This window comes from Alosa sapidissima, chromosome 2, assembly GCF_018492685.1.
Source record: "Alosa sapidissima isolate fAloSap1 chromosome 2, fAloSap1.pri, whole genome shotgun sequence".
NCBI classification, from domain to species: domain Eukaryota; kingdom Metazoa; phylum Chordata; class Actinopteri; order Clupeiformes; family Clupeidae; genus Alosa; species Alosa sapidissima.
Window position 1 is genome coordinate 31,010,626 of NC_055958.1, and position 24,397 is coordinate 31,035,022.

The 24,397-nt window shown below is 41.0% G+C and overlaps 2 protein-coding genes and 1 long non-coding RNA gene across 8 annotated transcripts in view; 2 read left to right on the forward strand and 1 right to left on the reverse strand.

The window, feature by feature from the left end:
- kdm6a (lysine (K)-specific demethylase 6A) overlaps positions 1–2,229 on the forward strand; it is a 74,501-nt gene extending 72,272 nt beyond the window's left edge. For all 5 annotated transcript variants that reach the window (XM_042084706.1, XM_042084708.1, XM_042084707.1 and 2 more), the window contains one exon: positions 802–2,229. In XM_042084706.1, the coding sequence (XP_041940640.1) occupies positions 802–831 (30 nt within the window). In that variant the 3' untranslated portion in view covers positions 832–2,229. The remainder of the gene's footprint in view (positions 1–801) is intronic.
- On the reverse strand, positions 2,143–19,182 carry dipk2b (divergent protein kinase domain 2B). Of its 2 annotated transcripts, XM_042084716.1 has the most exons (5): positions 18,769–19,182; positions 16,980–17,244; positions 16,256–16,429; positions 15,425–15,713; positions 2,143–2,908 (listed from the first exon to the last, which is right to left on the reverse strand). In XM_042084716.1, the coding sequence occupies exons 1-5, from the start codon at positions 19,017–19,019 to the stop codon at positions 2,562–2,564; spliced, it is 1,326 nt and encodes a 441-aa protein (XP_041940650.1). In that variant the 5' UTR covers positions 19,020–19,182; the 3' UTR covers positions 2,143–2,561. The 2 variants fall into 2 exon arrangements, with proteins under 2 accessions (XP_041940650.1, XP_041940651.1); XM_042084717.1 differs by lacking the exon at positions 16,256–16,429.
- Positions 3,362–17,072, forward strand: LOC121704101. Its single transcript, XR_006030238.1, has 3 exons — positions 3,362–3,418; positions 15,378–16,472; positions 16,974–17,072. It is a non-coding gene; the product is annotated as an uncharacterized LOC121704101 (long non-coding RNA).
- Positions 19,183–24,397: the final 5,215 nt, after the last annotated feature.

A 24,397-nucleotide genomic window follows, 5' to 3' on the forward strand; every position in this document is an offset into this window, starting at 1 on the left:
CGCTAATAAAACATTTTAAAACATTTTCTCAAAACAAGGTTGATGCCCCATTAACTTTTGGCGTCTATATGAGCATGTACAATCGCTTAGTCATGGCGTAGCTGGTTTTAAGTCTACCATGGACAGTTACGATTTTATGGCTTATATTCCAAGTGTCAATAGAAAAAAAATGTTGTATTCTTACTTCCGGAATCAGCTGTGGGCAGGATTGTTGCGCTCTATAGTCACCCAAATTCTGCTCATAACTTTTTGGACTTTGCTATGAATGTAGGATTAATCATTCAGGTCATCTGGGGGTAATCCGGTGTAACACTTTGTAGAGCATCCAAATCTATGACCAGCTGTCTTCATCTTAGTCATCCTCCTTTAGCTCTTCCAATTAGTTCTTTCTTGGCTAGTCCTACCAAGTATATATATGACCAGTCTAGTTAAAACCTGCAAGTCATTGTGACCGTCACCAAGCTCACATCTGCAAGTAATACAGACTATGACTAGTCCGCAACAGTGAATCATCCTTTGCCTGATCCACACATAAGAATGTCACGTATTCCTCATCTTCACCACACATTAACCACAGATTCATCCTAAATAAATATTGCTACTGAGGGCAGTCATCAAGGCCTTTCGATGCCACTTAGAGTTTGTAATTGCCATCTGCACTGTATTTGCGGTAGTGCACAAATTCCTGTTGTGGCCTATTGTATGGGATCTGTTCAAGTAATCCTCTTGTTTTGTTTTCTCTTTCTTTCTTTCTTTCTTTCTTTCTTTCTTTCTTTCTTTTTCTTTCTTTCTCTCATCCAGGCACCTCCTCTGCCCTCGCCCTCATCTTGACATTAACATTTTCTGGTTCTGAGGACAATAGTAACGCCCAGGAACTTTTAAATGAAGCCGTTTCTGATATTCAGGAAAAGTGACCCAGCTCCACACCACTGGTTTCTGTAGCGGACCCTTAACCAACCACCCACCCACCCACCCTGCCTGCTCACCGGTTGCCACCTGGTCCAGTCATCGTCCCTCCCTGACACCACCACCCAATCCAACCACTACCACCACCATCTCCACCACCACCACCCTCCTCCCCAGGTCCAGCCCCACCCCCCTCGAGGCTGCTGGCTGAGAGATACTTGTCTATGCAACCTGCCAAGAGTGCAGCATCAACCCCGTCAAGCAGGGGGTAGACCCTGTTCTCCCTCCTTCTTTCTCTCTCTCTCTCTCGCTCTCTCTCTCTCGCTCTCTCTCTCGCGCTCTCTCTCTCTCTCTCTCTCTCTCTCTCTCTCTCTCTCTCTCTCTCTCTCTCTCTCTCTCTCTCTCTCTCTCTCTCTCTCTCTCTCTCTCTCTCTCTCTCTCTCTCTCTCGTCTGTCTCTTTCTCACTCGCTCTGTCTCCCTGTTACCGGTCTCCAGGACTGTTTCTGGCTGGTTCAGCTCAATTTCTTTTAGTGGAAAAAAAGACTTTGACAAAAAAATGGACAGAATTACTGAAAATAAAGTTTTTGTATATATTATGTCACAACTGGCAACATCACTCAAAGACTACTGACTTGACCCCCTTTTCTCTTTGATTTTCTTCATTTTGTTTTCCCTTTTAAGTTTTATTTCATGTATGGCTGATACATGATTTTTTTTTTTTTTTTTTTTTTCTTTCGTATTGAATCTCATTTTCTCTGTGAAATGAGTACTAGCCTAGCTGGTATTTTGTATGGTAGGTAGAAGATTTAAGGTCTCTTTGGGCAGCGGAAAAAAAATAAAATAAAAATATAAAAAAAAAATTTGTAATGTGAAAAGTTAGGTGGTATAATTTTTTTACAGCTTTTATGTTCACCTGTCTTATGTTTTTTGTTTGTTAGGGGAATAAAAATGACAAGATAAGAGAAAAAAGAAAGATAACAGCCACGTCACAAAGAACAATGGGTTGCACATAGACTAAGAAATAAACTTTAATTTGTGATTTTTGTTTTGTTTCTAATCTTGTTGTAAATTTACACTATTTATAAATGCATATTTATTGCTTGAAAGTATTTGTTGATGGAATGCTGTTATTTTTTTCAGAGTACCTGCCATTAAATTTTAAGGAGCAATGTCATTTTGAGCATTTTCTCCTCTTACGTTTTCTATATATAAATAAAACTGCTTAGCAAGCGTTGTACAGAAAACCCTCAGTAAGATTGTTTTATTGTTTGAAGGATGTTTTATGCGTTATTAAACAAAGTTGTCTTTATTACTGAAATCCACTCTCCTGTGTTGAGTATTCAATTATGGCTGACTTTGGGGATTTCAGAGTTTTGCTTGTGCAATATGATGTGCTGTTATGAATATGTTGTGCTTTCCACCCTGAAGTGATAACCGATGCAACAAGCATTGTGTCTTTGCTTTTAGTGTAATGTCAGTACCAAGATCGATAAGTCTGATTGAAACGCACCTCTGCAAGCCTGGAAAATCCTACCTCAACCTGGCTGACTTTTTGTCCATTTGTTTTTACACAAGTGATTGCTTCCGGCCTACTCCCATCCTGCCAATAATCCCTGTGCAAGTCAAGAGGCCCTGCTCCTTCTTTTCAGATGTATCAGAATCTGTCGTTGTAGATGCATTCTGGGTATCTGTAGCCGTAGAGAGGGCTGCACGACCTCATAGTCCTGAGGATGTCCATCAGGGAGTGTGCAGCCTGGGTGACCTCTGCGTCAGACCGGGCGCCATCAGCACACCTGGCCAGCTCTTGTGCAGTCTTGCTGGGCAGGCGCAGGGACTGCTGCAGGTCCCTGGAGGGCAGCAGGCGCGGGAGAACGTTCCGGCATAGGAGGGCGAAGCTCTGTGATGGCCGCACCGTGGAACACGGGCGAGGCCTCTCGCAAGAGCCGCTCAGGCAGGAGAAGACGTCTGTCACACTTGTGTGGTCGTCATCGGGGGGAAGCCCTGTTGTGAGAGAGAAGACGGGAAGATGTTTACATTCATCTTCAAATGAGGGAGTGGGAGGAGTTATAACATGATGCATTGTAACACCCACCAACGTAATAACTTAGCAACAACGTAATAAAAATCGGCACAAAATCACACGTTTTAAATGTAATAATCCTGCCAACGTAATAATTTCCCACCAACGTAATAACTATTGCCTACTGCCAACGTAATAACCCAATTTCCCACCAACGTAATAATTATTATGACCGCCGCTAGCGAAGCGGTCATATAGGGATTGTCAACGTCCCCCCCCCCCCCCCCCCCCGTCATCTACTTCCTGAATTTTTGGTCAACGATACCCGGGACACCGAACCACCAGGGCACATGAAATTTGGTGGGTATGTAGCCCCACTAGACTTTTACGGAAAAATTTTGTTTTGTCAGGGGGGCCCCGAACCGCAAAAAAAGCAGTTTTTCCTAAATAACTACCTGAACCGTGGCACTGAGGATGAAGAATCTTTTATGGTATGTTGGTCTCAAGGGCCCACATCAACCTGGCCCATAATCACTCATTTGTGATTTGCACCCCCCTGGTAAAAATTTAAAATGCTATATTATTCTGCTTTAATCGCCCCTATCTTCAGTTAAGATGTTCAGAACTGCACCAAATTGTATGTGTATGATTGACCTGGCATTCTCTGGGGGTATGCCAAGTTTCGTAGAATTTCATCCATGGGGGGGGTCTAAAAAAAATTAGGTTATGTGTACATTTAGTGACTACACTCATTGGCCTGTAGATGGCGGTGCACACATATACACAAGCACACACACACAGGCACCCACATACTATCGGTATTAGAACGGCCGATAAATAATTACAAATTCAGTAGGATTGAAAGAAAGCCAAAATAAATATTCATCATCATCATCATGGCTGCATTTCCAGTATTGGCGATAAGTAGTCGTTTGTCCACTAGATGGCGCATTGTTGCAGTGAGACGTAATTTTGTTGGAAGTTAAAAGTGGGTTGGAAAAACAATGGACGCTTCTACAAGGACTGTACTGCAGAGAACGTCTAATAAGGATAGGACTATGTTCACATGAAATGTAATTCCCATTTCTTTTTTAAGCCGAAATAAATCTGAGGATGTTTATCGGACATGCTTGGTTTTTACTGCTGGTAGGTTAATCTTATAATATCAATAAGGACCTAGGTAATGTTACCGTTAGCGTTGGTTGAGTGATGGAGGCCAATTTGATTGATTGCATTTGTAGAAAACTATAATGCGGTTATACCAAGCAAATTGATAGCAGCACTGTAATCGAATCTTTCGACTGTCATTTGTTGCACGTGCTACAAAAATCATTCTGTGCGATGGAAGATTTACCAACGTTACACCGGTCTGATACAGTTTTGCCTATACATGCGTGCAGGGTGTGAGAGGGGAATCGATGTGCTTTGATTCCAGCTTGGTAGTTGTAGTCTGTGAAATTAAAAAGCACGTGTGTGTGAAGTATCCAAACAATGACACCTTCATTTCATTATGGCTGCTTTAGCAACACACCTTAAGCTACTGGGTAGTGGGTCCCATTTAGAAGTGGCTACTTCATTCGCGCTTTCTTTGACTCATGGAGCTGCGTGAATTTTATTACAACTTTTCGCCACGATATGGCAGTTTAAGTCCGCTTGATACTGTAAGGCGTAAGTCATTGGTTTCCAAAAGAGATTTTATTTGTGTCGCCAGCATAGCCTATTGACAATTTATGTTGTAAATAGGCCTACCTTAGCCTACCTGTAGCTTAGGGAAGCTAACAGCTTTCTATTAGGATCTAGTTTGTTAGTTACAGTTTTGTCATAACTCCCTGATGCATTTTTGCATTTAGAATAGCCAAAGCGTGGATATCTCAATCGGAAAATTAAACAATATCGGGTGCCTATGGACTAGGCTGGGTGAACCCAGCCTGATCTGCCCGCTATTTATTTTTTGATTTCTTAAAAGATTGAGCTTGGTGCCAGACTAGCCATGGACCTCAGTTACACAATGCAAGGGAACATGAATCAGCCTATATTTGCACGAACAATAACGGACAACAGCTCTTCAACTTTGGCCCGTTAAAATGTGTATGAACAGTCTAGCGACGCATTTCATCAAGGCCCATTTGGACATGTCAGTTATTTGCACCACTGGTTAGATGTAAAACAGCATTTCGTTTCAGACTACTGTTACTTAATTTGTGCATTAACAATAACGTTTCAGACTACTGTTACTTAATTTGTGCATTGACAATAAAATATTACATGAACAAAAGATGACTAAAATCTTATGTAGAAGAAGAAACATTCACAATAAATCCAAAATTGACCTTTGTTTTTGATAGCTGTTGAAAACGGCATGGAACTGACAGAGATGTTTTTGTTAATAAATAAAAAAAATAATAAATAAATAACATTATGCTGATACCTTTTGCTTTTCCCAAATACAGCCTGTGTAAGTGACCTTTCATCAATCCAGTTGCAATGGATGAACTGTGATGAACTGCCCTACTTGTGATTGTTTAGAGATTTTAAAGGTTTTATAACAATGCTACATCTTCTTTGGCTATTCTACAATCTATTCACCTTTTCAGCACCAGCAGGCTACTTTCTGTGCAGCCGCACACACACACTCAGGCATGCCAAACAAGCATACACGAAAGTTTCAAGAGTGGGGGATGGAGTAAAATATGGAGACAAATTGAAGTGTGATTTATTTTCGCGGAACGGATGTACAGGACTGAGCGGCGGTCATATGTTGTACCGCTATGCGGTACATCTAGTTACATTTGCAGGAAGTTATTACGTTGGTGGGAGGGTTAAAAAAGTATTACATTTAACTTCCCACCAATGTAATAAATCACTGATTTAGTGATATTATATCTGTTTTACCCCTTACTTATCTCTACTTCACATTTACAACAGGGTGTCCGCGGGGTTGTAAAAGGTATTAAAAGGTAGTAAATGAAATTAGCCAAATTTAAGGCCATTTAAAAGTATTAAAAGGTAATAAACGTCATCTGATGAGGTATTAAATTTTCGAACCACTAACTATGAGGTTTTCCATTTGTGTTAAGTGCAGGCCTATCTCCTAAAATTTGCGTGGATTTATTTATATTATATTACCGGTAATTATGTGTGAGCAGGACCTGAGCGATATGTCAGTGTGTGCGTTCGCGGTAAAAACTTTTAGCGCCCCCTCAAACTCACTGGATATCCGGCTAGCTTGCTGCCAAACTTGTTGCCAAAAGTTCGATACTATTGTCATGGGAAAATGCAATTTTTCGGACATTTGGTTAGAGGACTTGAGATTCAAAGACTGGCTGAGGCTAGTTGGCAACAGCCAAGAGGCTTATTGCCACGTCTGTAAAAAGACAATAAATGTTTGTCACATATAGAGTCTACTAGCCAGCAAACAAGAAAGTGCAGACGTAGTCAGAGGTGGAGTTGTCATTGTCATCCAAAAAAGTAATAATTTGCGCCATCGCGTTTTAAATGACACAGGCTGTAAGAGCAGCAGACAGCCTAAACTAGGCCTACATACAGTATCACAATAACCCCTTTTCAAATAATAAAAGCCCATAAAGGCAGAGGGCATTTCATTCAAACAGATATATAATTAAATGAAAGGGAAAACAAGAATATAACATGTAAACAGATGTACATGTTATAAGGGGTTATTTGCAATGACTACAGAATATAGAGGTAAAACATAGGCCTGACAGTGTTGTTTTGTTCAGGCTATAAGATAAGGTTTAGGCTATATTTAAAATGTTCTACCCTCAGTAAATGTAATGTTAAGGTTAGTTTAACAGGTGTGACCTTTACATTATTCAAAGCTTGCTCAGGAGCTATAGGCTTACTCCCTTGATGTATTATGTGATGAGATCAAAGTCCCAATAGACTTGCTTAAAATTAGTTGATATAACAACCTGTGTAGGTTTTTATAGGCTGTATTGTAATATGCTATCAATATATTATAATATAATATATTTTAAGTCAATTTATCAATTAGTTTCCACATTTCCCCAGAAGTCATCATTTAAGGGGTTATTTTTCAAAATTTTCGTCACGGGGAGCATGCAGGCCCAAAAGTATTTTATCACTTTCTCCAAAAGTATTTTACCACATTCTCCAGCAGCACCCCATCAATAATTAGTATTTTTGTAAAATGTGACCACCTATTCAATACCTTGACTGAAAAAGTATATGAGACAGCAATGGTGTGTGTGTGTGTGTGTGTGTGTACTGTGTATGGTCGTGGGCCTATTTGGAAGAAAGTCCAGTAAACCTTTTCTGATTTTCATTTGTCATTTTGTCTTGATTGAGATAGAATGATAGTGAAAGAAAGAGTTTAGTGCTGGAGAAGTGGTGTGTGCTCTTCCTACACATAACAATGAAATAACTTTTTATCTTGGGTTAGGATTAAGCTTAAATAACAAATAATTGTGTATAGGCCAGTGTTTTTATTGAAGCCAAAAAAGGAACAAAGTATCCAGTAACTGTAATAATAGATACTTGATTTGAATTGTAAGCATTGCTACACTTTCTTACACAAAATTATAGTAATCCGTTACTTTATAATTAGTAACCCCCAACACTGAATTTTGAAAGGTTGCCGCGAGTTGCAGCTCAAAGTCGTGTTGGTATTAAAAAAATATTGTGAAGGTATTAAAAAAGGTATTAAAAGGTATTAAATTCAACCAAGCAAAAGCTACAAGGATACCCCTTGTGTTCTTTTGTTATTATTTCACTTAAATACCATAACTGTAGTCTGTGGCAGCCCTTAGAACCGTGTAGTAAATCTTTTTTAAATGTAGTATATTTATAGGGACAGGTCCCTGGTTGCTTTGGCATCTATTGTGTTTGCCTTACACATAGTTTAACACCTTTAGTGGGGGCCAAGAAGATTACTGAATAGGCAATAATTGTTTTTCTACCTTCTCTTACTGGAGGCCAAGCAGTAAAGCTGCGCTGTTTCTACCCTTCTAACTTATGTTTCACTAGTTCACATTCCGGAATTTGCATAAAGACATAATAGCTGTTTGGCGAAGTCTCTCGGGCTCTGGTATGTCTGCTTGAGTGCATTATGACATCAAATGGAATATTTAGTTAACAACATTCTTATACAACCTGAATTCCAAAAAAGCTGGGACGCTTTGTAAAATGTGAATAAAAAAGAATGCTATGATTTACAACTCATATCAACACTATATTTAATTGAGAATAGTTCAAAGACTACATATCATTTGTTGAAGGAGAGAAATTGACTATTTTATGCAAAATATTAGCACATTTTGAATTTAACGCCAGAAACACATCTCAACAAATTTGGGACAAGGGCAACAAAAGGCTGGAAAAGTTGTGTAATGATAAAGACATCTTTTTAAACAGATAGTTTGCACAACCGTGTTTTCAGTGAGCATGCTGCAACTTCTGTTTGGTTTTACATTTGGACTGTGTAGAGCTGTGGCAGTAGGCTACACTGTAGCCCGGTCAGCTATGATCTGTAGGATAATTGGGTTAATTGTGTTGATTTTCATGTGATCATGCTACACGAACATATTAGACTACTGTGTTAGAAGTTATTGCTCCCACTTCTTTAACATCATAGGCTCTTGTTTTGGATACATGTCCACAGCCACTGTTTCCATAGGCTGTTTGCAAACTGCCAAAAAAAGCTCACCAGAAAAGAAGAAGGGTTCACTGGCCTGTTCTTCTACTTCAGTGAGTTTTTTTTTAGCAGTTTGCAAACGGAGTGCATTACCACCACCATCTGTTGGACTGAGGTGTAATGGCAAGTGTATCCCTCGGCGAATATCCTCATGACCACATCCTTTTCACAAGTTTTTCTTTTTATGTTAGTCAGTCATTGTATATGTTCACATCCAACAACAAAATCAACTTAGACATTTAGGCTACGTCCACACAAAACCAACGAGTATATAATGTTCTTACTGCTTTCACACCTTTAATAACGGATAGATAGATAGATAGATAGATAGATAGATAGATAGATACTTTATTGATCCCCAAGGGGAAATTCACACACTGGTAAAAAAAGAAACCCGCGTCCACATGAAGAAGTGAAACCAACAGAAAGCCCTGTAGTGCATATGCCAGGCCAGTCGATGGCGCTGTGACGGTGCAGAGGCTTCAGATTAATTTCCAAAGAAAAGACAAAAACATTTCAAAAGCAGTGGCGTGAGATGAGTTTTGAATTCAACTGTAAAACTAATAACGTTCATTTTCAGGGTATGTGACTGCTATATATGTAGAAATGTTTTTATGTTTTGCATTAGGTCTGGTATAGAGAAAGTTACACTGGAGAAATTCTCGAGATATTCACAGAAAACTGTGTCCGGCCTACCTCCTTTTGGGGGGCCCAGTGCGGCGGGTGGGCAACGGATCAAAGTGTCCCGGAAATCGTTGACAGAAATTCATTGAAGGAAAAAAAATAAAATCTGACTAAACCTATACACGGGTTTCCTGTTTACCAACAAAACTAAATGTGCATGCAGCCATGGGGCAGAAGACGCTTGGTGGCCGTCCACAACGTTATAAACTTAACCTAAATAGTCGGCTGCTGTAAGCTACAATCGGATTGTTTTGTATACCACTGTTGTCTCAATGATAATAACATCTCATTTTAGACTATATTTCAAAGTTTGCCGTTCATTTGCATTATTAATATAACATTGTATTTTGACATTTTTGGCGAAGACATGCATTCCGTTAGGGATATTGAACATATTTAACATTCTCTAACCATCGTGATTTCGAATTGGTGCAGTTTTCAGCACAAAAACTAATTTTATTCTTGTGCTCTTTTGCATTGCTCTATGCTGTTCTATGGTGCTTTCTGCCTCTTGGTTGCGCATGCATGTTTTCGTGACGTTGCATAGAAATCCATGTATATGACCGCTGTTGTTAGTGCGGCGGTCATAACTAGAAATGCAATTCCAAGGAATTACCAGTGCATGAAAATGTAAAAGTTGTGATGTAAAATATCATGTATAGTTAAAATAGATAATACAGAGATGGTTACTACGGTGATGCTAGGATAGATATGGTGGTTGCATAGCTTAATAAAAGTTGATAGTTTAAAAGTAGATTGATAGATATAGTTTAAAAGTTGTTGATAGACAGCTAGTTTAATAGATAGATAGTTTACAAGTAGACTGTTTAAAAGTTGAATGTAGATAGTTTAAAAGTTGTTGATAGACGGCTAGTTTAATAGATAGATAGTTAAATGATAGTTTAAAAGTAGACCGTTTAAAAGTTGAATGTAAATAGTTTAAAAGTTGTTGACAGACTGAAAGTTTAATGAATGTTGCTATTCAAATACGTTAATGGCTGTGTATAGGTAGATATTTGACAATAACTGAAAGTTGGAATGGCTCTAATGTTTGCTAGCAGTTATGCTAACAATTTAAACTATGCTAACAATGCTAACTATATAAAAAATGCTACTTAGCTAACTTAGCTAATGTTTTCTAGCAGTTTTGCTAAAAATGCTAACAATATTAACCATGCTAACTATGCTAACCATGTAACTTAGCTAATTTAACTAATCATTATTAGCAGTAATGCTAACTATGCTAACATGATAACTATGCTAACCATGTTACTTAGCTAACTTAGCTAATGTTTTCTAGCAGTTTTGTCAACAATGTTAACTATGCCAACTATGTCAACAATGCTAACTATGCTAACCATGTGGCTTAGCTTACTCAGCTAATCATTTTTAGCAGTTATGCTAACAATGCTAACATGCTAACAATGTTAACCATGTTACTTAGCTAATCATTTTTAGCAGTTTTGCTAAAAATGCTAATAATGTTAGCAATGCTAACATGTTAACCATGCTAACTAGCTACAGTAGGTAGGAGTCATAGTTGATGACAAGTAACAGTTACAATGGCTGAACAGTCAAAAAGTTCAGCAGTTTAAAGGGTTAAATTGTTTAACAGTGAAATATTGTAGTGCGGACTTTTATTTTGAAACAGTTTTTGGCAGAGGAAACAGTTGAACAGGATGTGTAGTCTTAATAGAGCCAGTTTGTATGCTTAAAGCCTGAGACTGGCAGTTAATCCAGGTGGTCTGACCACCTGGCATAGGATTCTAATTGCTTAACGGCTTTATTGTGATGTCATCAGCCCAATCTATGGGGAAATTTTGATTAGTTTTTAATTAATAGTTTAAAAAGTATAAAAGTTACAAAGATGAAACATACATAGCACTCATGTCCTAAGTAAGACCTACATAACATAGTTTGAATGAAGTTTCTACGTTAAACGGTTGAAGCGGCATTAAACGCGTTAGAAGAAGAAGAAGCCTAGGAAGAACAGTACAGTACATTTTCATGCACTGTAATAATACAAGTCAAAGACCGCTGCAGCAACTTCTTTTCAATGCCTGCCATTCAAAGCCTTTTTGCGGTCTCCAACCATCTCAGCATTCTGTCTTCTAACAATCACAACGTAGCATGTGGTCAAAATTGGTTCTTTTTTATGTTCCTGTAACTTGGCAAGAAATCCGGAGGCCATAGCCAACCCTCCATTCCCTTCACCGTCTCTAGCCTACTTAATGTCCATTAATGCAGTTATCATTATGGGGGGGGGGGGGGGGTCCTTGGTTTTTGGACCTCGGTATTTTTAAAACGGTATGCGTCCCTGATTACCTCAGCGACCATTAGGGTTTTTGATAATGGATTTATATCTGAAAATGTTCAGGGGCCATATTCACAAAGCCTTTTACGATGATGAGTGACAGGTGACAGGTCTGAATGCATGCGCTACACAGGTAATGCGAAGGACGGAAGATGATGAATAAACTGAACTGAATAAAAAGGCCTAAATGAATAAAGAGTAGGCTAAGGCAAAACAAATAGCCTAGTAGCCTAATGAAACATGTGGATTGATGCAGTATCTTTACAACATCATTAAATTAACCTGTCACCATAGCCTATGCCTACGTTTGCAAAGAGGAGAACATTTTAATTTGATTCACAATGAAACGTTTAATTTACATGTTGACAATGAGTAGTTGTGGTTGTTGTTGGTGGCGTTATAGCATCCTTTTTCTGCCTACAATGCAAAATTGTTCCCTTGCGATTGGAAGCCGCATAGGCATTTCAAAACATCGCAACGTGAAATGCTACAAAAAGGGTTTGTGAATAGGTCTTAGTGAGTTAAGAGTCCTCTCGACTTCTTTTAAGCTGTCCCAGACTTAGGTGCTACTTTTAGGTCTAAAATGCTTTGTGAATTACTTTTAGTGAAAAAAATTAGCAGTCCTAAAGTTAGGAGTGACACGCCCATTATTTTTTGTTGCTCTTAAATTCGCCAGTTAGGAGCTACTTTTAGCCTTAAAATTCTGCGTGAATACGGCCCCAGAGCTCCAAACTGTACAAGTTTACCAAGTTACATCCTTTTATGGAAAAATTACCTAATTAGCATATCACAATGTACAATAAGTTCAGTATAACTGCCAAACAATTTCGGCCTTTGACCTAGATGCACAAATGATGGCAATTTTGACAATGTTCCACCACTTCCAAAAATGATTTCCGTTGCAATTAGTTTTGGGTTGGGTAAAATCTTCCTGGACTAAAATGCTCTGTGTAAACTGTACCAGACCATTGGTGCATTGGCACAGCTTCCTTCACCATTTTTAATGACTTGCGCCATCACTGTAGCTTTGTTTGGTTGTACTTTAATCGCCAGGTCTTTGTCCCATTGCTCCTGAGTGTGGCTTCTATGCCAGTCCCATCATCTAGCCTTTTAAGCTCTGGGGGTAATTTACCTATCTCCTTAAAGTCAAGAAGACCGGCTCTGCCTCTGCCTTTAACTATTGGGACACCTCGATTTATTAACAAAACATAAGTCAGAAGAGTAGAAACACTGTAGCTTTACTGCTTGGCCCCCAGTAAGAGAAGACAGAAAGACATTGGGTGCATTCACATCTGCTTGGCCCCCAGTAAAAAGGGTGATGAAAATAACTAAAGGTAGTAATCTGATTGGCCCCCAAAGGTGTTGAACTATGTGTAAGGCAAACACACAATGGATGACAAATCAACTTTGCATGAAGAGTCCCTATAAATAAACTACATTTAAAAAATATTTACTATATGGTTCTAGGGCTGCCACAGACTGCAATTATGATATTTATTTAAGTAAAATAATAACAAAAGATCACAAGGGGTGTCCATGTAGCTTTGCTTGGGTCCTAGTAGAGGTGATGAATAATAAGCTGATGGATAAGTAAAGGATGGGGGGGGGGGGGGTACAAAGTTTTATCGACATGAGATGGTTTAGATGGTGACAATTATTGACAACTATACCCTTACAACTGATAAAACATATATAATATCACTAAATCAGTGATTTATTACATTGATAGGAAGTAAATGTAATAATTTTTTAACCTTCCCACCAACGTAATAACTTCCTGCAAATGTAATAATTATTACGTTGGTGGGAAATTGGGTTATTACGTTGGCAGTAGGCAATAGTTATTACGTTGGTGGGATTATTACGTTTAAAACGTGCTGATTTTGTGCTGATTTTTATTACGTTGGTGGGTGTTACAATGCATAAATTAAAAATTTCCCCCAGTGTTTTGTTTTCAATCATGTGGCCTTGTCTGTAGGTGCCAAAACATTTAGCTGCTTTGTGAGTTAAGTCACTGACCTTTGTATGTTGAAGTTCAAGAACTGTGGCTTGTTTTACACAGTGCACTTACTCAGTTGGAGATCATTTATTGGTATCTCCGAACCAAACCAAAAAGCAGACACCAAAGGTTATGGATCTCTTGCTATGTTATTAGCTGGCAGATTCATTAGATGTGCAGTTTGAATGCTTGCTGTAAACAAAACAAGCTGTCACACCAGCCACAGTAGGGGATAAATACAAGATTTGTGAAAAAGAAAAGGTAGAACCACGCATTGCTGAATTTGTCTAAATCATCTTACTGCTTGGTAGGCTGTCATGAGTGTTGTGTAAGATGCTCTCATCTTCTCAGTTTATCTGGCATACGCAGGTCTAATGTTTAATGTTTCATTCATTTTCGAGGCGACCTTCATATCCGACCTTAAACAAACCACTAGAGATGATGATGTGGTTTTTCTGAGAAAGCATGGGGTCCTGTTGGGTGACCCTAGAAGTCATTAGTGTCTAAATGTCAAGAGCTCAGCCATGCTAGCAGGAGGGAGGGGGGGTGGAGTGTGGCTGGATATGTACAGTCAACTTGTTTGTATCGAGCTGTTGCGCTCAAACTCAACAGCTTTAAATGATCATTTTTACTCAACTTCTTTCACTTGTTGATAGACCCATTGCCCATCACCAGTGCCTTGACTAAAGAAACCATGATGACTCCAACTGCATAGAACCAATGCTATTGATCATGGCGTGTTACAGCTGTAGTTTGGGGAGACAGCACATGCAGTGGTAAGGCTGTCAGTTATGTGATAGTCGGTTAGTTATGTGGAAATTTGGTGAGAAAGCCCTTCGACTAAACTGTCCACACATCTAAACGTTTCCCCAAATAGAGAATTCCTATATTACACAGTATGTGTGTGATGTGGTTTTGTGTGGTTTACAGTGTAGTGTGTGTGTGTGGCATATATGTGAAGTGATACCAGTGCCCTGCAATGGCTCCGTCTGTCTTGAGCGAAATGTAGCATATTAACCTGGAGAATTAATTGACAGGGCTGTACCGTGGCACACCACATCTGAGCCGAAAAGTAATTAATGTCGGATTATAACTACTAGCCTAATTGAAAGAGCCTGCAAACCTACTGCGGTTCATTCAACAGAGGCAGCTTTGTTCACCAAAAAGAAAAAAAAAGTTTTTAAGTCTGCCGACAGAACTCTGTTCTGTGATGTAATGCAGTTCTTACCAACTTTCTCTGCCTGGCTTTTTATTGTTATCAGATGGTTCACTGCCGTCTTAGACACATTACATTAAGAAGTTCCTCAATGTTCCTCATCTCGAGACCCATATATTTCCTCAGTTTGTGCATTTGTACTTTGTGTTGACCTTGGTGTAACCTTGCTTCCACTGCCTTGTTCAGGACAAGGATTCATCACAAGGAGACCCTCACTCCCTCAATCTTTGAAAGAATTTGGTGTTCACCCTCACCATTTCGTATTTCTAAGTATATTCTAGGGCCTCTTGACTGTATGCGGATAGAACATTTGAGAGTGATGGGGAATGAGAGTGATGGGGTGGGATCTGGAAATGACGATGGGTCAGAATGGAACCGGGGTGCCCATGGGCACTTGGACCCTTATGTGGTCGGGGTCCCAATGGGCACTTGGACCCTTATGTGGTCGGGGTCCCCATGAGCACTTGGACCCTTATGTGGTCGGGCTGCTGCTGGTTGCGCCACAGCTCCCCCACCACCAATCACTTCTCAACCGACTCAAGTGGCACCTCTCTCTCCCACAGCACCCAGATCCCCTGAAGTCTTCCTCCGTCTTCCTGGTTCATCATACCTTCCTGCAGGTCGATGACCCCGACGCCGCTGGCGTCCATGACGAGCACTCGTCCGTCATCGGCCAGCCCGAACATGTCCTCCGACGCCTGGGTGTAGTAGAGCCTGAAGCGCAGGCTGTTGGTGGCCAGGCCCTGGGCGATGTGCAGTAGCTGATAGGCCGCGTCGGCCCGCTGCTCCAGGGAGGCGGAGCGGAGAGCGCTCAGGGGGCGAGTGCCCGCCCACACCACCAGCCGACCGCAGGAGCCGTGGTACCGTGGAAACGGCCATCCTTCTGTGCCAGGAAACATCTGTGGGCAGAGGGGAAGTGAAGTGCGTTAAAAACAGGAAGTACCAAGACAGGGATGTAGTTGCCCCATTCATCATGTGCTACTGAAGACCTGTAACACCTCAGAAATCAGGAGGGAAAAGAGGCTTGAAATGATAAAGATCACAAAACTTCAGGATGCTTATACATGAATAGTTTTAGTTCTGAAATGGTAAATACTTTGTGGAAATGTATGTTATTTGGGTAGCCCTTCTTATTGGTTAGTGGCACAAAATATTCTTCATGTGTTAATGAAGACCTGAAACATACAAAGGCCTGCTGCAACTTTGGGGAAAAAAAGATGGAAATGGAAAAAATGTTCAGACACAGTACTCTGTGTCCTTCACTGTGTCCACTAAAAGTTCTCTTCCCTCGGAGCACTATTGTGTGTGAACCTTATTTTTCCCCAGACAGGTTTTCAAGTGCGCCTATTGACCACTTAATGACAGTGCTGCCGCAGATCGCTCACGGAAACGAACGCGGGGGCTGATTGTCTGTCTCTCCATCGCCGCCATCACATCGCACCTGCAGCATGAGTGGGTGTTGATTGACGGCCAGCGTGTACAGCAGGCGGAGCTTGTCCCTGTCGCTGAAGTGCTTCATCTGCATGCTGCCCACGTCCAGCACCTCGGCGTAGCGCCGCACCACACGGTCCAGCAGACGCTGAGATGGACATCGGAGCAAAGGGGCGGACAGACCCTGGGGATAAGTGTCGCACACCGAGAGCGGAGGAAGAAATGAGGTAGAGAGTAAGGCTGGTGTTAATCTACCTGTGCAAGCTCTTACAAGCACCAAAGCCCCCTCAGAGATTAGCCCAGAGCCTCACTGGATCCAAATGATCTCTGGGAGAGACCTGACATTTACGGGTGGGGGGCTCGAAAGTCACTAATTACTTCTAAACTTCCCACTGAGGAGTTAGTCTATTCAAAGAATTATCAAATCAGTTCAACAGATGGAGAGAAAATATACATTTTATATACATTTTGATAGATGTGGACCCTGTGGATTGTGGATTTCATAAGATGACATGATATATTGAATGTTTGTCATTCTATGCTTAAACATGTCTATCCCTTTGTTATATTCAAGTAAATAATTGTGGTATTTAGCGGACACTTTATCCAAACTTTTACCAACCAAAATGTAAATAAAAATATATATGCTAATACAAATGTAAATAAAGCATGCTAGGTAAAGCTACAATCATATCCCCAAGGATATCATGCCCCCCTTCTTCCCCCAGGTGTACCTGCACCATGCTGGGGTAGAGCAGGTGTGAGCGTGCCCAGCTCTGGAAGCGAGCCGTGGCCCTGAGTGCTGTCTCAATGCTGCAGGTCGGGGGCCGGCCAGCCGAGCTGCAGATGCTGCGGTCAGACAGTTGGTGGCGCAGCGGAGGCAGCAGCCGAGACAGCACCACCGGCCGCCACGTCTCCGAGTCATCCGTTAGGTTGCCTTGGTAACTCTGCCGGCTGGCCTTGGGTAGTATCAGGTCCGAGGACAGCCATCTGTCAAAGCTGAGAGAGGCAGGTGGAGAATCTCAACACACCTAATCCACATACGACCTCTTGGCTCACATATTCAGTTACAGACAATCAATTATACATAGATTATAACTTGTTGTTACATTGCACATTCCAGCTTGAATAATGTCGACAAGCATGCATAATTCCTGTCTCCTCAAATCTGGAGGTAGACATACAGAGAGATGTTTTGTAGATATTTTCTATATATTTCAAATTGCTCCACATAACATCTCACCAATTTGGGGAAAAAAATGTTTTGTTTAGAGAGCTGCTAATTACGGATGCTGTGATTTTCTGCTTTTGTTTTGATTGGGAATGTAGGTGTTTATGAGCAACTTTGACACCGACTCTGTGACTCTACTGTTGTTATGTTGGACTGTTGTTGAGTCTTATGATTTCATTTGATGAAATGATTTTCATCACATTAGATGCACAAACAAATGTTTGCTGCTCTCTGCATTTTGGACCAGATTAATATGTACAACATTGTTATGTTTTGTCCCTGTTTGTCTCTGTTGTTTGTTTAGGTGTCAGTTTTTTGGCAGTACAAATCCCCTGTATATCACAGCCACCAGTATGTCTGAGCCCTCTTTGAAGCCGATCTTGTTTGCTTCCATCGTGTTTGCTTATCGGGTTGACAGGAACGGAAACGCTGGGGTTGGGTGGTGAGATACAACTCTGTTCACTGACAAATGGGCTGAAGGTGGCTACAGGAGCTACATGTAGTACATGTTGTGTGTGATGTCTGTATGTTACTGAGACCCTTGAATTTCCCCTTGAGGATCAATAAAGTATCTATCTATCTATCTATCTATCTATCTATCTATCTATCTATCTATCTCTAGCTTTCATATAACAGCCAGAGAGGCACTCCTGCGCTGGGGAGGCAGGTGTTTTTGGTGTCCGCTTGCTAACAATAAACCAAGCTTGATCAAACATCCTGTCCTTTGACCGGGGGAGGTGGGGGGTGTACGCAGTGACCAACGACTACTGGGATCCCCCTGGACTTCCCAAATACACAGCGATCAGGAAACTCTAAACTACAACCATTTTCATGGGTGATTGCTCAGCATTGTTTGCACTTTAAGTGTCGAAGGTGCCATTTCTGTTAATATTTTGATAATAACATACCAAATGCTGGTTAAACACGGTTTCACCGTACAAAAGGAAAGCTTACATTTTCTAACCAAGATGTCTTCTTAAACTACTCTGTTGTGCTGGTACAATCTAGATTTTTTGTGGATCCTGTTGGGCTGTTTCTTGGGATGATTGCATTTGCCAGCAAATCCAGTGTTGGTGCTGACATTACCTACCACTCCATTTATGAGAATCAGCCTCAGGGAAAAGTGTGATGTTTTTAAAAGGAAGACACTCATTGGTATAGTCCACCTGAATTCAGTGCTGAAGCGTAAGTACTTATGTAATCTTTACAGGGTTTCTGAAAAATCTGGAGGAAATGTTAAGTCTTCTAAGTCTCCCCTCTCCCACACTGGTCTGCCCTGAGAGTGTCCTTACCGTATGTCCTCCTTGAAGAGCTTCTTGCATATAGAGGTCCCCATGCACGCGTTGCACTTATCCAGGCCCAGGAAGCCTCTCCCGAAGCTGTAGGCTTTCTCCTGGCGCATCCCTGGTGGGTATGGCGTCACCGCCACCGCCACCGCAGCCCCGGCCAATGCCACCAGTGCCAGTACCCAGCTTGCCGCCCAGAGCTGAACGGCCGGTGGCGGCATCTTCCCCGCCCTCGCTCTGGGGCATGTCAGTGCCATCCTGCCATGGCACTCATCTCTTGTGGTGAAAAGGCTGACAGGGCTGCCACACACACACACACACACACACACACACACACTCTCACAAACACACAGAAAGGAGAAAACAGTCCAGAGTGTTTGTAGCTTCTGAATGGCCCTGTCTGCCTGGGTTCCCTCTCTCTCTGTCTCTTGGTGTAGTGTCTCGGCCACCGCACCCTGCCGCCTAATTTCTCACTCACCTCCACAGGAAGCACATGGAGGATGCAGATAACCCCCGTTGTCATGGAGACACTTCCTCCACCCTTTGCCTGCATGGACAATGGCCTTGTTGGGGCACGCGCGACCAAACCTACCCCGGCTGAACCTGAGTCAAGATACAGTAGCAGTCAAGACTAAATCAGTACACAGCACACAAACGTACAAATGTACAGACTATAGGTCTAAAACAGTAGTAAGATAAGACAAACACCATACTCACATTTATACACATTGTCATATACAGAGCTGAGTTTGCAGTATTCATAGTACTTATAGTTGTGTATACAGCCTATAGAATTGTGACAGTAGAATTACTTTGTGGTCATGAACAGAAAAAGATGGCAGATGGGAAGGAGATGCTGTTTTAAATCATGTCTCTGTGTGTGTGTGTGTGTGTGAGAAAGAGAGTGTGTCTGTGTGTTTTGGTCTGATGTCTCAACCTTTAGGAATTTCATAGACTGATGCTCAAATAATGGGTCTTGTAGGTGGTTTTAGGGTTGTGGTGCCTAGGCTGATGAATCACAGAGTCGACATGGACATAACAGCAGAACACCTGAGAGGCCGTTTATGAGTGTACTGTTGAGTGTGTGTGTGTGTGTCTGTTTTGAAAGTTGACTTGACATAGCTTTGTTAAAAGCTGTGTTTTTGAAATTGATAGATCTATTCATTTGAATAATTGTTTTTAAAGAAACAGGAGTAATTAAAGATGGCACTTGATGTATGGCACTGGATAAAGTTAAATGAAAGTTGCGGAGTGCGGATGTAGAGCGGAAAACGCAGAGCAGTTCATATTACTTACCACCAGAGGTCCCCATAGGTGAGACTTCGAAGAGCCAAGCAGCACACTTGAGTCACGGACACTGAGGAAGCCGGGGCAAGTCATGAACGCATCTCAAACCCCTACTATTCTTTGATCGTTTATTCCGTTGCCATTAGTCACGCGTGTTATTCATCGTGTATCTACAAAGAGCACGCGTTTGTTTCCTTTTTACTTTCCTTGTTTCCCGTGACTCATTCTAGCACCGTCTTTAAAACATATGAGATTATTTTAGGGCAGGGAAAAATGCAAAGGGGGGAGAATTATGTTTTTTTTATGTCTCCTTAGGTCAAGTCTGTAAGCCACCGAAGAGGAAATGTGCTTCATTTTTAGGAAGTGGTGGGCATGTTTAACTGTTTTACGCATGCTTCAGGAATTGCCTGTGAACGCTAGAACGAAATAAATGTTTTAGGTATCGGAATTGTCTGAATGTTTTTGCTTAAACAAATGCAAATTCACACGCAAAGTGTACATCTGTCCTGTGCAATAATATGTGCGATCTTAACAATTATGGATGGTCAGATACATTATGTACTTCCTTGTACTTGCTTAATTTCACGTGCATTTTTGGACAGTCTTCTAAACATCGTGTCCTGTGGAATTTGACTTTTTACTGACTGCATATAGACTATACATTTTAACGTCATGTTTGTTTATCCATCAAGGTCAACTGTGGTTTCCTCATATATTCAAGTCTCAGAAGCATTTTTTCCAAACACACACTCATTCATAATTTTAAGTTTCAAAATATACAGGACCATGAAAGGGCACTATGATCTGACCTAGGAGACTATTCGTCCCTTAAAGTAATTTGGTTTTCTATGGCAGAAGTGGATCCATGTGTGGGTTTTTTTTTTTTCAGTGAAGTCTCCTGTCTGCGCAAAGCGCCTCTTAGACGGGCTACTGTGCTTTGAGCCCTTATATACGGTGTATAAATACACTGGTGCGTCCGTGACTCACGGCCCTGCATTAATCATCGCAGATGCGGTCGAGTCCCGGGGCACAAGGAAGTAAAGTTTATTGACTGAGTGACTAAACCGAATATCACTTAATGAAACGGTTGCAAAGAGGAAGTTTTTGTACGGCGCATAAACACACCGGCGTGGAGAGAGGGTGATTACACGCGAAGTCACCTCCAGGGCGCACATAACCGACGTTGTTCAGTGCGCCTGAACTGTTTTCCATTGTATGTTCCACTCTCAATATATTTTTGAATTGGCTGTAATTTACGACTTTTCTGCTTTTGTGATTTCCATCTGAATATAGTTCAGGTGCGCGGCGGGGCAGTTTTTATTTCTACATATAGGCGATGGGGTGGTTTTCACATGTGACCGTGCAAATATGTAGCTCAGTCCGTTAGAGAGCTGCAGGCGACAAAAATCCCCCTGGATTCCTTTCAGTTTAGTATCCTAACAGGCGGCCTGAGTCACAGGAAACGAAGGGTTATGTTTCTGTTTTCTGCTGTGACATAAACACACACACACACACAGAGGGAAAGTTTAACGGTCTGAAAAGGTGTGATGTGAACTTTTGCACATAATTTGCTGCGGTGCACCAACAGCTATCAGGGAATCTCAGATGCTCAATATTTATTTGTTATTAATTAGAAAGCCAAGTTACGCACACGATGTTGGAGTTGGTGTGAAGTTTATGAATAAAAGTTCCAGCTCTCTGAAAATAGTTTGCGACTGAATCATGGCTATGGAAATATGTCACAGCCTAACGGTGAGGAGGACGGGTTTATGAATGGAGGTCTAGGGTGTCAGCATAAGTAACCCAAACCTGAAGGTTGTGTATTTGTTTTAGCTCTTTGCATTCCCACGGGGCAGTATACCACGAGTCTGGTGTTCTTGCCAGAATAGACTTTACATGCTAATGCCATCTTCAATTTCCAGGGCATTCTTTGCCATTGTGTCCTAATCTGCATAATCCCTTCCTATGGACAGCATTAAACATTATCTTCTTGCATTGATTTTTTCAACATGAACCATCTGATAGACACAGAAAATTGTATGAGGGGTGGCCAGGTGAGGTCACTGCACACCAAAACAACTGTGTGTGGGGGGGGAGGGTGTGTGTGTGTGTGTGTGGGGGGGGGGGGGCGGTGTTACTAGTTACCATTTTTATTCAATCTTTATGTCTTCCATTTACCTGTAACTTTTGTGTGTGTGTGTGTGTGGGGGGGGGGGGGGGGGGGGTGTTACTAGTTACCATTTTTATTCAATCATTATGTCTTCCATTTACCTGATTTACCTGTAACTTTTGTGTGTGTGTGTGTGTGACAGCAACAGGGAGTGAGACAGAAAGAAAGAGAGAAGAGGTGGAACCTACCAAGGATATTAAAGAGAGACTGGATAAATGACAACTTCACTTTCTCTTACTTGGGAAGACCCCAAACTCACTGCTTGTCTCGACCTCTTGTGAAGGTCCTTCTTTCTGTTATCGCCCTCTTGCATTATAACTGCATGTTATTGTTCTTGTCCTGGCTGTTGAATTTTTAAATGACAAATCTTAATAATCAGTCTATTTTAGGTCATACTCATAAAAAAAGGTGAGGGGAGGAAAGGCACAACAGCAGTGGGTGCTGCATTTTATTTTATTATATTTTATTATATGTCATGAACTGTTGTGAATTTACATTAGGCATTTAAATGAATAGTACCCACCCACTGTAAAATATCACATGTATTAGCCCTTTGAGGTCTAATTCTCTTAATTCTACTACCTTTAAATTTAAGCTTTTATCTTGGTCATTGTCCATCATGCTAGGCTATTTTCAAGACAGTCTGGGCTATATCTGGGAAAGTATGATGTGATAATGCTTGCATATATCTTAGATCAGCCATTATATAAAGGAAGATATTTTGTGTTTCATGATTTCTTTGCATTCATGTCACCTGGAAGCATGCCAGTATATTAATATTTGCATAGGTGGGATTGTCTGGAATCTGGAAATATAAGAATCACGATGGTGGGATACTCTATGGCTTAGCCATTTACAAACATATATGGACTGACATAACTATTTTATTCATTATTCACTAAAGTCTTGTCATTAATTGAACCATGAAGAATGTACCTTATACTCTGCATGTGTGACCTGAAGTAGCATGTGCTTACATATCTGCAGATGCCATGTAGGCCTAGCCAAAAAGCACAGTTGATCTGTGCATGACCAACTTTTGATTCTTTGATATGGAAAGGAAGTTCATTATTTTGGGGTGCTATTACGTTAGAATTTCAACGCAAAGTATTGGACCATGGCTTACGGTACAAAAGATATCCTCATATTGGTAAGGTCTGCTGTTTATTTTGATATATAGTATACCATCGAGAGTAATGGCTGTGGAGATGGATGCAGGGCTGCTATGCGCAGAATGTAACTATGATTACATTTATTTTATATTAAACATAATTTTCTTATAAACCGTTTATTACAGCAAATCGTCGATAATATCATTGGACATCTCGGGTTCCACTCTTTCACGTGGTATTCGTGTGATATCTGTGTGATATGTACTCCGTGAGCAATTCAACAGAGAAAATGGGTGTGAATTTGGATGCATTTTGCGTCCGTTGGCCACATAGCCAGGGGTGGCCAGATTTGGGGGCGCCACTGAGACGCAAGTATACACAGGTGGTAGACTTACGTTTCCACACACTTATACACGGTTAAATATGGAACATCGAGATAACCTACTGAAAGCAGACATGCACAGTTCTTTCTTTGGCGAACACCTTTTTAATTCAGCACCCGTCACAGACTTGTGTAGCCTATGCGGAGTGAGGACACCACGCGATGGCGGTATTTACATCCTTAGGTACCATAATGAACGATAAGCAACAGCGAGGTCAAATGGGGATCGATTTGAGGACCAACCACAATACGAGTGCAAGTTATAAAATGTCCATGTGTCCAGTGTACCGTCAATATTCTTACTTATGCCAGTTAAAAACATAGTCTGTTTCAGAACGATTCCAGTTTATATACTGTAGTTGTTGATTGCAACATCTATCAGACTCACTCTCTCACTCTCAATTTGTTGATTGGAAACAGCGACCAAGCCTCAATTTGAAAATCCCCCGTGACTCTGTAGGTTAAGGCGAAATTCTTGCTTCATGAACACATTGAGGAATCACGCGGCACAAACTAGGTGAAAGGTCAAAACATTTTAAATTCAGAAAATTCATATTAGGCTACGCTGACATTTTTTCACAAAGCACGGATCCCCTTTTTATTTCAAATAACCGAAAATTGACAGACTAGTTTCCTTTCATGAAAATTGTAAAATAGCGTACTCGAAGTTCATCTTTTCATATC